Source organism: Cherax quadricarinatus, chromosome 64 (genome assembly GCF_038502225.1).
Source record: "Cherax quadricarinatus isolate ZL_2023a chromosome 64, ASM3850222v1, whole genome shotgun sequence".
NCBI classification, from domain to species: domain Eukaryota; kingdom Metazoa; phylum Arthropoda; class Malacostraca; order Decapoda; family Parastacidae; genus Cherax; species Cherax quadricarinatus.
The window spans coordinates 13628434-13643700 of NC_091355.1; the positions used below are offsets into that span (position 1 = coordinate 13628434).

The 15267-nt window shown below is 44.0% G+C and overlaps 1 protein-coding gene across 2 annotated transcripts in view; it reads right to left on the reverse strand.

The window, feature by feature from the left end:
• LOC128700049 (uncharacterized) overlaps window positions 1-15267 on the reverse strand; it is a 108750-nt gene that overhangs the window by 16544 nt on the left and 76939 nt on the right. Inside the window, exons 3-4 of one of the 2 annotated variants that reach the window (XM_070098798.1) lie at window positions 9372-9575; window positions 7231-7435 (exon numbers count right to left, since the gene is read on the reverse strand). In XM_070098798.1, coding sequence (XP_069954899.1) covers window positions 7231-7435; window positions 9372-9575 — 409 coding nt within the window. The remainder of the gene's footprint in view (window positions 1-7230; window positions 7436-9371; window positions 9576-15267) is intronic. The other variant, XM_053792992.2, reaches the window with a different exon arrangement.

Below are 15267 nucleotides of genomic sequence, written 5' to 3' on the forward strand. Positions count from 1 at the left end.
TCGGCTTCGAGAAAAAAATAAAATGGTTCAGATAACTTTAACTGCTTTAAAATCTGAGCTGTCGGGACTTGCAAAAGTTTCTGAGAAACGATGGAGAAATCTTGGACGGGAGAATGCAAATGAAGGAACCGGAAACGAGACGTAGCAACTTCCTGAGTGTTAGTGGGGAGAGAGAGAGAGAGAGAGAGAGAGAGGGAGAGGGAGGGGAGGGAGAGAGAGAATGGGAAAGTGATGAAGGAATAAGGGAGAGAGGGGGGATAAGTGATGAAGTGTCAAGAGAGAGAAAATTTAGGGATGAGCATCGGCAGCATCCATTAAGAAGTCTCTGGAGGATAGAACTCATCACCTCAGCTGAGCAGAAAAGGAAAGCAACACAGTGCGAAATGCACAAATGACATAAGGTCGAGAGAATCACGTTCCTCAGTGGGAATATGTGTCTTCATTACACTGACAATAACTTTATACCAGAAAATATAAATAATCTGTTTCAGACAATGGCAGGAATAAGGTTGAAAGGATTGACTTTTCTCCTGGGATATTACTGTTAGCGTTCGAGCTAGCAATTATATTGTTTTCTAGCAACACTATACACAGCTTCGTTTGATCAGTGTTTGTCGGTATTGTGATATCAACAGCTCAGTTAATCTTCAGAGGAACCGCGAGTGGTTTCATGAGTCTTTTGCTATGTAATGTAAATGATTTGGAAAACCGACAAGTTGAAGAAATAGACATTTTTGGCATCATTTAGGAATATTTATTGATTCCCAAAAGATTCCCAGATTTTGCACACATGTCCCTGTCTCCAGTCCCGTGACTTCTTGTGTAGTGTTGCAACTTAACTCTGGCAGAATATAAAGTTTAATCTTCATGCTTCCTAGCATTGTTCGAGACTCTGGAGCTGAACTCTTCTCCAGACTAAGGAACTGATCATCTCAAATAATTCCTACAGACTTGATGGACTAATCACATCATACACAAATAACCCACACATAGGAGACAGAGAAGCTTACGACGACGCTTCGGTCCGACTTGGACCATTTACAAATCGCACTGGAGGCCGAGTGAGCCAGTATATATAGGCTTCTGCTGTCACCTCTATATGTAACTGAAAAAGCCTACTGTGTAAGCGAAACGTTTCGACAATAAAGATATCCATCTGTTGCACGCGTGTGTTATTCATCGACTGCTGAAACCACTCGTGGCGAAACGTTGCCTTTAAATAAATGTACTGAACTGTACCCAAGGGTTCTTTTCCGCAGTATTTAACGAAGAAGGTGAAAAGTCACTGGCATGAACACTAATGAACTACCGGAATGTTAATTTTTTTTTCCAGAGAATGTTACTTGGAAAGTGTTTCATCTTAAAGTTGGAAAAGTTGTCAATGTTGTGGTGGGAAACCGTTGTTAATGTTGTGATTTGAAAAAAAATAGTGTTGCGGCTGGAGAAATTGTTAATGTGTTTGGGAAAGGTCTTAATGTTGTGGTCGGGAAAGTGGCAGCTGTAACGTAACACGTACAAGACAGAGCAGCACTACCCTGTTTATATTTATTTAAAAAATCACAGCAAACCACAATGTTATACTGCCAGTCTATATTATTATGAGGCGTATTCATAATTCTCCTCATTGCAGAGATTCGTAGGCGACTGAGCATTCACTCGTTACCATGAAATTATAATACTCATTGCTCAATGGGGATATTATTGTTTCAGATGACTTAGTAAAGGTTGGTGATTCACTAGTCACTGATGGAGTACTTGTTATTTTGACAAGAATGAATTAGGCTCCTTGGCACACCAATTTAAAAATATGACCCGTGATGTCTACCTCTGTGGTGGTTAGGAAAACATATCAGACTTCCACATTGCAGAATGGATAAAAATGCAGTGGAAAAGTAATGAAGGATGACTCAGATTAGTCCCTCTGTATCAGGAAACTTTCCTAAGATCATAAATTAAGAACTATGAAGTTACAGGAGAAATGCATCTGTACTCTAGAATACACAAATAACCTGCACATAGGAGAAGCTTATGACGACATTTCGGTCCGAATTGAACCATTTACAGGTCACACTAACACACGAGGGTAAGGGAACCATATATACTGGAGAGGGGGACAAGGACGTTACAAAAATAGAACGAAGCAACTAGAGGAGTAGCGGTAGAGGTAATGCTGATATTGGACACACTGTACAAGTGAGAGATGAACATTGTACAAGTGATAAGAGGATCGAGAAATTGAAATAACGGATTCACGTTGGATAAATTCAGATTTTTAAAATGGGTATAAGAGAGAACTGGTTAGGTAGTAGAGCTGGAGATGAGTAAAACAAAAGGCCGAGTAGTGTCAGTGTCGCGGATTCCTCATGTAACTTGATGGAAAAATCATGTACGAGAGTGGGAATGGTTGTATGTGATTGAGAACCTCCTAGCATGGGGCCAGTAGCCTTACTGCAGCGCCGCTTCATTTGTTCGTTCTTGTAAGGGTAAAGACATTCATACACATCTCTAAGAACAATGATATAAGGAAACATTTCGCCCGCTAAGGGGTCTGTCAGTACTATAATCGGATCGACGGAATTTGAACAAATGAATTAGAAAAGCCGACAAGTTGATAAATGACTCATTTGTGCAACATTTCGCCGGCTAGTGTCTCAGGATGACAGAGCCTCTAGTGAGAGAAACGTTCCCTTAACAGAATCTCCTATGAATTACACACAAGTCTTCAGTGTACAGCCTATCGGTAGTGACGTACTTAGTGAGAGTTCAGTGCTGGCAGGTACTAGCAGTAGTTGGCTCCTCTCCCTTCCTGAATAAACGTATGAGAAAATTCTCCTCTCCCCCATAAAACTTTATAATTTAGAAATACAACTTTTCATAACATAAGTATAAATATTTTCATTCATACTCGCTACCTGGACTAACATACTCAAGACTTAACTATCATACTTAGCCATATTCCCTCACAGGATAATATACAATGAGAGGTGTATTTCTCTCAGCACCTAAACAGTAGGTTTCACCAGTCGAGTACAAAAGCGACTGAAATGGAGAGAGGAGAAACAGTGAAGCAAAGATGGTGTCATCAGTCCATCAACCTTGATGTAGTATTGAGGTTCTTGAGGTGGTCAGTCACTCAACCTTGATGTAGTATTGAGGTTCTTGAGGTGGTCAGTCACTCAACCTTGATGTAGTATTGAGGTTCTTGAGGTGGTCAGTCACTCAACCTTGATGTGTTCACCTCCATTGTCATTCTTCAGAGTAATAAAGCTGAACACATCTTCGGGATGAGGGACTGATCACCTCAAATTACTACTGCAAGATTGACTGATTATATGATCTATACCTGTCCACTTCTGCTTTCGACTAACGAAGTCTGTGTGAGCGAAACGTTTCGGAAATAAAGATACCTAACTGTTGCCCATGTATCTGTAGTTAAATATCACCTGGTGGTAAGAAAGTTACATGAAGATTTACTAACCCTCGGGTAGTCGACAGGCTTGAAACTCCGTCACCCAACCATATCCACCCCCCCCTAAAAAAAATGAGCAAATTGTACGGTAAAATGAAAAAATGAATGAAAATAATAGAATTTAAGGCATTTTTTCCCATTACGATAGATGTATCGCCTGTCTCGTTCCGCCAGCGAAGCCTTTTATCAGCCACTGTTACCTGGTGTTGCTGGCACGATGACAAACATGTTAATGAAGTTATTGGTGGTGGTGGTGGTGGTGCTGGTGCTGCTGCTGCTGGTACTGCTGCTGCTGCTGGTACTGCTGCTGCTGCTGCTGCTGCTGGTACTGCTGCTGCTGCTGCTGCTGCTGGTACTGCTGCTGCTGCTGCTGCTGCTGGTACTGCTGCTGGTGCTGCTGCTGCTGCTGCTGGTACTGCTGCTGCTGCTGCTGGTGCTACTGCTGCTGCTGCTGCTGGTACTGCTGCTGCTGGTACTGCTGCTGGTACTGCTGCTGCTGCTGGTACTGCTACTGCTACTGCTGCTGCTACTACTGCTGCTGCTGCTGCTGCTGCTGCTGCTGCTACTGCTGCTGTTGCTGCTGCTGCTGCTGCTGGTACTGCTGCTGCTGCTGCTGCTGCTGCTGCTGCTGCTACTACTACTGCTGCTGCTGCTGCTGCTGCTGCTGCTAGTGCTGCTGCTACTACTACTGGTGCTGCTGCTGCTGGTATTGCTGCTGCTGCTGCTAGTGCTGCTACTACTACTGCTGCTGCTGCTGCTGCTGCTGCTGCTACTGATGCTGCTGCTGCTACTGCTGCTACTGCTGCTGGAACTGCTGCTACTGCTACTGTTTGTGGGAAGTGGTGGTGCCAGTGTTTGTAGCTGTAATCCATTTTCTTTAACGCATTCACTGCATGGCTATTCAAAGAAGGAATCACATTTACCATCACTCATTCCATGGTTCTCTTTTCAGAAGGCCACGTACATTGTAATCCCAGTGATCACCGACTCGCAAAATCCCCCACCTTTTCTTCACAGTACAAATCCTGCACTTCCCACCTCTGTTGTTTACCTTTGGCTAACATATCTTCGTAATTCCCTTCATTTAATGTACATGGCTCTCACTCTAACAGCACTTGAAATCCTAAGAACCGTTTGTCTCAAATCTCATGTAATATATTTCCACATCCTCCATGGATACTCAAAGTATTTGAGAAACAGCTTTAAAAATTTATGGGACATCCAAGTTCATTTCATTTCGGTCTTTTAGTACAATATCCTCACACATTCAATCAACCCAGCTTCAAATTTTTTTTCATGTTTTTAAATAGATGCGAGGGTAGCAACATGTCCTTGGCATCTAAGTTATCGACGACACGCATGGCTTGAAGTGGCAACCCGCTTCACCAAGGGTGGGTTTCCAGTTTGAGATTTCTAACCCACTTCAACATGAGCCTCTTTCCAGTGTGAGATTTCTAACCCACTTCAACATGGGTGGCTTTTCAGTGTGAGATTCCTAACCCATTACACCAAGGGTGGCTTTCCAGAGTGATATTTCTAACCCACTACACCAAGGGTGGCTTTCCTGTGAGAGATTTCTAACCCACTACACCATGGGTGGCTTTCCAGGGTGAGATTTATAACCCACTACACCAAGGGTGGCTTTCCAGGGTGAGATTTATAACCCACTACACCAAAGGTGGCTTTCCAGGGTGAGATTTATAACCCACTACACCAAGGGTGGCTTTTCAGGGTGAGATTTATAATCCACTACACCAAGGGTGGCTTTCCTGTTAGAGATTTCTAACCCACTACATCAAGGGTGGCTTTCCAGGGTGGGATTTATAACCCACTACACCAAGGGTGGTTTTCCAGGGTGGGATTTATAACCCACTACACCAAGGGTGGCTTTCCAGGGTGGGATTTATAACCCACTACACCAAGGGTGGCTTTCCAGGGTGGGATTTATAACCCACTACACCAAGGGTGGCTTTCCTGTGAGAGATTTCTAACCCACTACACCAAGGGTGGCATTCCAGGGTGTGATTTCTAACCCACTACACCAAGGGTGGCATTCCAGGGTGTGATTTCTAACCCACTACACCAAGGGTGGCTTTCCAGAGTGGTATTTATAACCCACTACACCAAGGGTGGCTTTCCAGGGTGGGATTTATAACTCACTACACCAAGGGTGGCTTTCCAGGGTGGGATTTATAACCCAGTACACCAAGGGTGGCTTTCCAGGGTGAGATTTCTAACCCACTACACCAAGGGCGGCTTTTCAGGGTGTGATTTCTAACTCACTACACCAAGGGTGGCTTTCCAAGGTGAGATTTCTAACCCACTACAGCAAGGGTGGCTTTCCAGGGTGAGATTTCTAACCCACTACACCAAGGGTGGCTTTCCAGGGTGAGATTTCTAACCCACTACACCAAGGGTGGCTTTCCAGGGTGAGATTTATAACCCACTACAGCAAGGGTGGCTTTCCAGGGTGGGATTTCTAACCCACTACACCAAGGGTGGCTTTCCAGGGTGAGATTTCTAACCCACTACACCAAGGGTGGCTTTCCAGGGTGAGATTTCTAACCCACTACAGCAAGGGTGGCTTTCCAGGGTGAGATTTCTAACCCACTACACCAAGGGTGGCTTTCCAGGGTGGGATTTCTAACCCACTACACCAAGGGTGGCTTTCCAGGGTGAGATTTCTAACCCACTACACCATGGGTGGCTTTCCAGGGTGAGATTTCTAACCCACTACACCAAGGGTGGCTTTCTAGGGTGAGATTTATAACCCACTACACCAAGGGTGGCTTTCCAGGGTGAGATTTATAACCCACTACACCAAGGGTGGCTTTCTAGGGTGAGATTTATAACCCACTACACCAAGGGTGGCTTTCCAGGGTGAGATTTATAACCCACTGCTCCAAGGGTGTCTTTCCAGGGTGAGATTTATAACCCACTACACCAAGGGTGGCTTTCCAGGGTGAGATTTCTAACCCACTACACCAAGGGTGGCTTTCCAGGGTGAGATTTATAACCCACTGCACCAAGGGTGGCTTTCCAGGGTAAGATTTATAACCCACTACACCAAGGGTGGCTTTCCAGGGTGGGATTTATAACCCACTGCTCCAAGGGTGTCTTTCCAGGGTGAGATTTTTAACCCACTACACCAAGTGTGGCTTTCCAGGGTGGGATTCCTAACCCACTACACCATGGGTGGCTTTCCAGGGTGGGATTTCTAACCCACTACACCAAGAGGACACTGCAGGTTTATCAAATTAAGAAACATGAAATGAAAAGAGATAAGCGAAAAGTGAAGCAAATCTTACCAACTTCTACGTTCAAGAGAGAAAATGAAGATTAAGACACATGTGCAACAGTTGAGTATTTTTATTGATGAAACATTTCGCCTACACAGTAGACTTCTTCAGTCAAATACAAAGAGAGTAGTAGTAGTAGTAATGAAATCAAGATGTAATCAGTCCATCAACCTTGGAGAAAAAGTATTTGAGGTGGTCAGTCCCTCAGCCTGGAGAAGAATTCAGCAAGAGAGAAAATAAAGACGTCAGTTATCCTAAGAGAGTCCACAACCTTTAACAACCTTACATTTTACACTTATATAAGAGAACGGTTGTGCACCGTTCTTTGATTGCTACCATAATTATAATATCAATGATAATAACAGTAGTAATAACAGTAATACTAATAATAACAGTAACAGTAACCACAGTAATAAAAATAACGATAATCAGCATAATAATGCTCCAACATTAATATATTACCTTTGATAGTGAAAGGGTTGTGTCTGTAAGGGCCATTGTTGAGAGCGTAGACAGACTTGGCTTCAGTGAGGACATCAAGGAGTGCCATGCGTGGTGCCAGGTCTACCTGAGTCCGTGCTACCTCGTTCCTGGAGGCGTCAGCCACCAGCAGCAGCGCTCGTGGCAGCCTGGACACGGGCAGGCCACGGGGCGACACTGCCGGAACCTGCACATACAAGATACATGAGGAGCTGGAAGACACATTGACTCCAATGTATCCCAGGCAGAAATAAAGGCATCTGTGAGAAATTTCACGAATAATATGCGAATTTCAGCTCAACCTAAAATTCAAAATACTGTAAATGTTACAGCAGACTATGGAAGTTCTCAGACCGTGGATTCCCAGTTTATATTAACATATTTCAAGGCACATCATATGATTAACTCCGAATCCTAAATTAGCTTCAGGATCTCTATATAAAAGTGAGTTGAGCAATATTATCTTGAACATCCGAAGTCCTGACGGTAGAAAATGCGTTTGGCAACCACCACTCTGAAAGTAAGAAACTCTACCTTTCCATGTATATATACATGTATCTATTTGATGATTAATGTTAACACCAGTCGTCTCCCTACTCAGGGAGACGACTGGTGTTAAAATTAATAATCCACGTCCAGGACGCAAGTCCGTGTAATTGACTTTCCTGAATCCCTACATAAAAATTACTTTGCTCACACTCCAACAGCACGGCAAACCATAAACATCACGTGTCTCCACTTTGATCTATCACGCTCACACGTGCCTGATGGGTGCTCAAGCCCCTAGAACTAGAAAACTCTTTTAAACCCACCGTACAACCTTTCCTTGGACGAGCCTTATCCCTAACTCTACCCCTAGTTTATTCTATTCTATTCTATTCTGCTTCATTGTTCTGAATGGAAAACCGTCTCAATAATCCCCCCTCTGACATTTGAATTATGCCTTAATAACTCGCATCATCTTTTAATTTCAGGGCTCCTAATTGTCCGAATAATATTGAAACTACGTATTGCCCTCAGACATGTCCCCTGCTTTCAGTCTCCGTGCTGAAGCGTTTCAAGACAATGCCTCACACATTCATATAAGTGTTAATTCTTCTAGAGTCTGGCATATCCTTGTTTTTGCAGTCACATATATACTTTTTTCTTTCATAGATGCCTCAACATACGAGCTATATTTTTTCCTAATCCGTTTTATTGTTTACCTCGTCTTTCATAGACCCATCTCCCATCTGCCCACACTTCTACTAGATATTTAGGATATCTAAATATCACTTCCACCATTCTCCTTCCATCCAGTCTGATATCCAATCTTTCATTTCCCAGGCTTTTACTTTCGTCACCTTGCTCCATTCTACTGTATGTTGGCACATAGCTTCCTTCTTTTACACATTCTCCCGATTTACCATACTCTTCCGCCAACCTTTGTGCCCTGTCTTCAGAATATCCCAAAAGAACTGTATCATTGGCAAAGAGCAACTGTAATAATTATCATTTATGTATCTGAATCTTCATCTTTCAGTTCCACCCCACTCCCCACTGAGCAGTCATCTCTTTTACAGCTTCATCTATTAAAATATTGAACTACCATGGAGAAATTACACATACCTGTCTAAGACTTATAGTGGAAAATAATCTCTCTACTACATACCATAATCCGATCCTCACTCTATATAAAAACTCAATATTGCTTCTAGCAATATTGATTTTTACGTTTATTGCACTAAGGTTTTAAATGTGTAATTAGTTTTTAATTATTTTACATTACAATATACACGATAACGAATGTCAGTTAACAGGAAAGTAGATGTACGATAACTAAGGAAAGGAAGAGGGATGAGTGACAGGAGAGATGAACAGGTTGTAAATGGTCTGGTTATACCGGCACACTGTAAGAAAGGACATTTGTGTACAGTTCAGGACATTTACTAAAGAAAATGTTTCTGCACTCTTGGCAAAACGTTTCCTCTAATAAGTCCTGTACTGTAGACAAGTGTACTTTTCTACAGAAGTGGTACAATGTAAGTGTTTTATGAGGTCACATAGGTACACTACTTAATGCTGCAACAGTAATATTAAGGGGACAGCACAGTATAGCACAGTAGCAGCAGCAGCAGCAGTACCTCAAGAGCCACGGGGTCGAAGTGCTGCTCTTCCTCAACCATAGAGTGCCATTGCGTGCCAGGGGGAATATCCAGACCATTGGGGGGACGACGAAGGTGAACGACAGGTCCCTGGGGTGAGGCGGGGGAATCCGTGAACTGGAAGGTCCGTAGACCCTGGGTGGAGGGAGGTAGAGATGGATGGTCCGACGCAAGGCGACCACTCTGCCGGGAGGAAGAATTTCCCGGTCACGTGCTGTATATGTGTTCAGGATTCTCGTGAAAGGCTCTTTATCCAAGGAAATGGAGCTACCTTTCCCTTATCATTCCTCCAGGTACTTTACTGACCTACAAATTTAGCGCTTCTACTAAAGTATAACAATAATAGCAAGAGTTAGGAACTGTCGCATTGAAGGTTTGGAAAAATCATATGATAGGGTCAGTGGGAGAGCAATGCGGCAGATACTGCAAATGCGGTAAGTTATTAAAGGCAGTATAGTTTTTATATGGACAGTGAGGTACAGGATAGGGTAGGTAGGAAGGAGAGAGAGAGAGAGAGAGAGAGAGAGAGAGAGAGAGAATTATTTTCCAGTAATAGTAGGCCGTAGACAATTTTGATGGGCAAATAAAAAAATGTATTAAACTTTCCTTTAGCTAGTTTATACACGACTCATTTTAATAAATTTACCTTATTTGTTTCTTAACGAGAGAGAGGATAGACAAGTATTAGGCATTCTCTCTCTCTCTCTCTCTCTCTCTCTCTCTCTCTCTCTCTCTCTCTCTCTCTCTCTCTCTCTCTCTCTCTCACTCTCTCTCTCGCTCTCTTTCTGTACCCTACTGATCGACCGATTCACCAATTATTTTTCCCCTGACACAGAAGATAAGCCTCTGCCTTGGTCTGCGACCCTACTGCTGAGATAGTGAAACCTGGCGGGAAGTATCCGGAGACTTTCACAGCTTCCTCCACCTCCTCCAGTATACCACCATAATCTCCGCCAGCCATTCAACTATCCAAGCAACCAGTCAACCAGTCATTCAAGCAACTAGTCAACCAGTCATTCAAGCAACCAATCAACCAATCATTCAAGCAACCAGTCAACCAATCATTCAAGCAACTAGTCAACCAATCATTCAAGCAACCAGTCAACTAGTCATTCAAGCAACCAGTCAGTTCTCCAAACTGCCAGTCAAGTAGAGCGCGATGTTTCCACATAAATCCTAAACTTACAAGGTTCTTGTTCATCTAGTTCTTAAATGACTTCTTCATCTTCACGCTTACAACATCGGCCGCCAGTTATTCCATTATACTCTAATTCTCGTTGCAAAAGAAAATTATTCACGTACTTTCATGTTACATCTTCTGCCACATAGTTTCATTTCATTATTTCGAGTTAGGGACCCATTCAACACTTCAAACAGTTCATGCCTGAACTTTTTCAAGTGCTGAATGTGTCAAGCACATTATATATCTTAAATGTTTGTAAAAATTTTCTTTGTAGTCTCGGTTTTCTTTGATGAACAACAAAGATTGTGTGCTTTGTATTAATACATAAAGTTCTTTGTAGTGGTGGTAATGGTGGTGGATGAAGCTGTGGTAGAACGAGAGGTGTTAGAAGAATGGAGAATGATGATGGTGGATGGGGTAGGGGTGCGAAGAATGGTAATAGAAGGAAGGAGGTGGATGATGCTGGTGGATGAGGTAGTGGTGCGAAGAATGGTAATAGAAGGAAGGAGGTGGATGATGCTGGTGGATGAGGTAGTGGTAGGAGGTAACATACGGGTTTGGAGCAACATTAGAGGTGTGGGTTATGGACGGGGATGGTAACTGTTATTCACTTACTTTTAAGTTTTTTGTCTCAGTAACAAAACTTTAGTGATCTTCCATAACTCATTTTCATTAATACCTAAATCAAATTAATTACCTTCCGTATAGCTCATTTGTGTTCTTTTTCCCTCAAATTACATATAAATCACAAACTCGCAAACCAATTTTCCTTCAAACTATCTCTTAAAAAAAGTGGGTGGCTAATGAAAATTTTTTTTTAAGTTACTGAAGAGAAATTTACAACGATCATAAAAATAATTTTCATTATAGATGAGATAATCGATTTTTTATATACTTACAAAAATAAAAGTAAAATATAGGTAATAAGTATAATAACAAAAGTAACAATATAATTATCAGTGATTTCGCTTCGATTCATCTCTGTCTTTTAGTCTGGAAATTTTTATTTGTTTGGTAACGGGTATAATTTTTTAAGCAAACTTCAATGAATTCATTATTTTTCATCAGTAATTAAGCCAAGATATACAGACGCACGTACGCACATTACATTACACACATATTACACAACACACAACATCACATATTCATTACACATATTACACATTACACACATACATTCACATTATTATTATTCTACACACACATATTAATACACATATATTATTATACACATTATTATTATTATTACATTATTATTATATTACATTACATATTATTACTTATTATTATTATATTATTATTATACACACACATATTACATTATTACATTACATTATTATTATTATTATTACATATTATTCACACATTCACACACATTACACACATACACACACACACACATTCACACACACACACACACACGCACACATTACTTATTCACACACACACACACACACACACATACATCACACACATTCACTACATTCATATACACACACACATACATCACACACACATTACATTACACACACATACTACACACACACACATTCACACATTACACACATATTATTACACACACACACATTCACACATTACCACACATATTCACACACACACATACACACACATTCACACACACACACTCACACACACACATTCACATTCACACACACACACACACACACACATATATATATATATATATATATATATATATATATATATATATATATATATATATATTCACTAATAAAATTTATACAACTATTTAAGCTTTTACACTTTTATCCTGTTTTATAAATAAGTTGCTTACTATACGTTATGCTATAAAAATAAGGCTACTGAATCTTATTACCATCATGTTGTCGTGTCTTCCCTGATTACCTTATTATGACACATGATAGAGTCATTATCTTGCAAGGTGAAGGTGGTGCAGTGATGGAGTGTGAGGTGAAGGTGGTGCAGTGATGGAGTGTGAGGTGTTGTGAGGTGGTGCAGTGATGGAGTGAGGTGAAGGTGGTGCAGTGATGAAGTGTGAGGTGTTGTGAGGTGGTGCAGTGATGGAGTGTGAGGTGGTGCAGTGATGGAGTGTGAGATGAAGGTGGTGCAGTGATGGAGTGTGAGGTGTTGTGAGGTGGTGCAGTGATGGAGTGTGAGGTGTTGTGAGGTGGTGCAGTGATGGAGTGTGAGGTGGTGCAGTGATGGAGTGTGAGATGAAGGTGGTGCAGTGATGGAGTGTGAGATGAAGGTGGTGCAGTGATGGAGTGTGAGATGAAGGTGGTGCAGTGATGGAGTGTGAGGTGAAGGTGGTGCAGTGATGGAGTGTGAGGTGTTGTGAGGTGGTGCAGTGATGGAGTGAGGTGAAGGTGGTGCAGTGATGGAGTGTGAGGTGTTGTGAGGTGGTGCAGTGATGGAGTGTGAGGTGGTGCAGTGATGGAGTGTGAGATGAAGGTGGTGCAGTGATGAAGTGTGAGGTGAAGGTGGTGCAGTGATGGAGTGTGAGGTGTTGTGAGGTGGTGCAGTGATGGAGTGTGAGGTGTTGTGAGGTGGTGCAGTGATGGAGTGAGGTGAAGGTGGTGCAGTGATGGAGTGTGAGGTGTTGTGAGGTGGTGCAGTGAGGGAGTGTGAGGTGTTGTGAGGTGGTGCAGTGATGGAGTGTGAGGTGAAGGTGGTGCAGTGATGGAGTGTGAGGTGTTGTGAGGTGGTGCAGTGATGGAGTGTGAGGTGTTGTGAGGTGGTGCAGTGATGGAGTGAGGTGAAGGTGGTGCAGTGATGGAGTGTGAGGTGTTGTGAGGTGGTGCAGTGATGGAGTGTGAGGTGTTGTGAGGTGGTGCAGTGATGGAGTGTGAGGTGAAGGTGGTGCAGTGATGGAGTGTGAGGTGTTGTGAGGTGGTGCAGTGATGGAGTGTGAGGTGAAGGTGGTGCAGTGATGGGGTGTGAGGTATTGTGAGGTGGAGGTGGTGCAGTGATGAAGTGTGAGGTGTTGTGAGGCGGAGGTGGTGCAGTGATGGAGTGTGAGGTGTTGTGAGGTGGTGCAGTGATGGAGTGTGAGGTGTTGTGAGGTGGTGCAGTGATGGAGTGTGAGATGAAGGTGGTGCAGTGATGGAGTGTGAGGTGAAGGTGGTGCAGTGATGGAGTGTGAGGTGAAGGTGGTGCAGTGATGGAGTGTGAGGTGTTGAGGTGGTGCAGTGATGGGGGTGTGAGGTGAAGGTGGTGGAGTGATGGAGTGTGAGGTGAAGGTGGTGCAGTGATGGAGTGTGAGGTGAAGGTGGTGCAGTGATGGAGTGTGAGGTGAAGGTGGTGCAGTGATGGAGTGTTTACCTGGAGTTTACCTGGAGAGAGTTCCGGGGGTCAACGCCCCCGCGGCCCGGTCTGAGACCAGGCCTCCTGGTGGATCAGAGCCTGATCAACCAGGCTGTTGCTGCTGGCTGCACGCAAACCAACATACGAGCTACAGCCCGGCTGATCAGGAACTGACTTTAGGTGCTTGTCCAGTGCCAGCTTGAAGACTGCCAGGGGTCTGTTGGTAATCCCCCTTATGTGTGCTGGGAGGCAGTTGAACAGTCTCGGGCCCCTGACACTTATTGTATGGTCTCTTAACGTGCTAGTGACACCCCTGCTTTTCATTGGGGGGATGGTGCATCGTCTGCCAAGTCTTTTGCTTTCGTAATGAGTGATTTTCGTGTGCAAGTTCGGTACTAGTCCCTCTAGGATTTTCCAGGTGTGAGGTGAGGTGGTGCAGTGATGGGGGTGTGAGGTGAAGGTGGTGCAGTGATGGAGTGTGAGGTGAAGGTGGTGCAGTGATGGAGTGTGAGGTGAAGGTGGTGCAGTGATGGAGTGTGAGGTGAAGGTGGTGCAGTGATGGGGGTGTGAGGTGAAGGTGGTGCAGTGATGGAGTGTGAGGTGAAGGTGGTGCAGTGATGGAGTGTGAGGTGAGGTGGTGCAGTGATGGAGTGTGAGGTATTGTGAGGTGGAGGTGGTGCAGTGATGAAGTGTGAGGTGTTGTGAGGCGGAGGTGGTGCAGTGATGAAGTGTGAGGTGTTGTGAGGCGGAGGTGGTGCAGTGATGGAGTGTGAGGTGTTGTGAGGTGGTGCAGTGATGGAGCGTGAGGTGGAGGTGGTGCAGTGATGGAGCGTGAGGTGTTGTGAGGTGGAGGTGGTGCAGTGATGGAGTGTGAGGTGTTGTGAGGTGGAGGTGGTGCAGTGATGGAGTGTGAGGTGTTATGAGGTGGAGGTGGTGCAATGATGGAGTGTGAGGTGTTGTGAGGTGGAGGTGGTGCAGTGATGGAGTGTGAGGTGTTGTGAGGTGGTGCAGTGATGGAGTGTGAGGTGGAGGTGGTGCAGTGATGGAGCGTGAGGTGTTGTGAGGTGGAGGTGGTGCAGTGATGGAGTGTGAGGTGTTGTGAGGTGGTGCAGTGATGGGGCGTGAGGTGGAGGTGGTGCAGTGATGGAGTGTGAGGTGTTGTGAGGTGGAGGTGGTGCAGTGATGGAGTGTGAGGTGTTATGAGGTGGAGGTGGTGCAATGATGGAGTGTGAGGTGTTGTGAGGTGGAGGTGGTGCAGTGATGGAGTGAGAGGTGTTGTGAGGTGGTGCAGTGATGGAGCGTGAGGTGGAGGTGGTGCAGTGATGGAGCGTGAGGTGGTGCAGTGATGTAGCGTGAGGTGGAGGTGGTGCAGTGATGGAGCGTGAG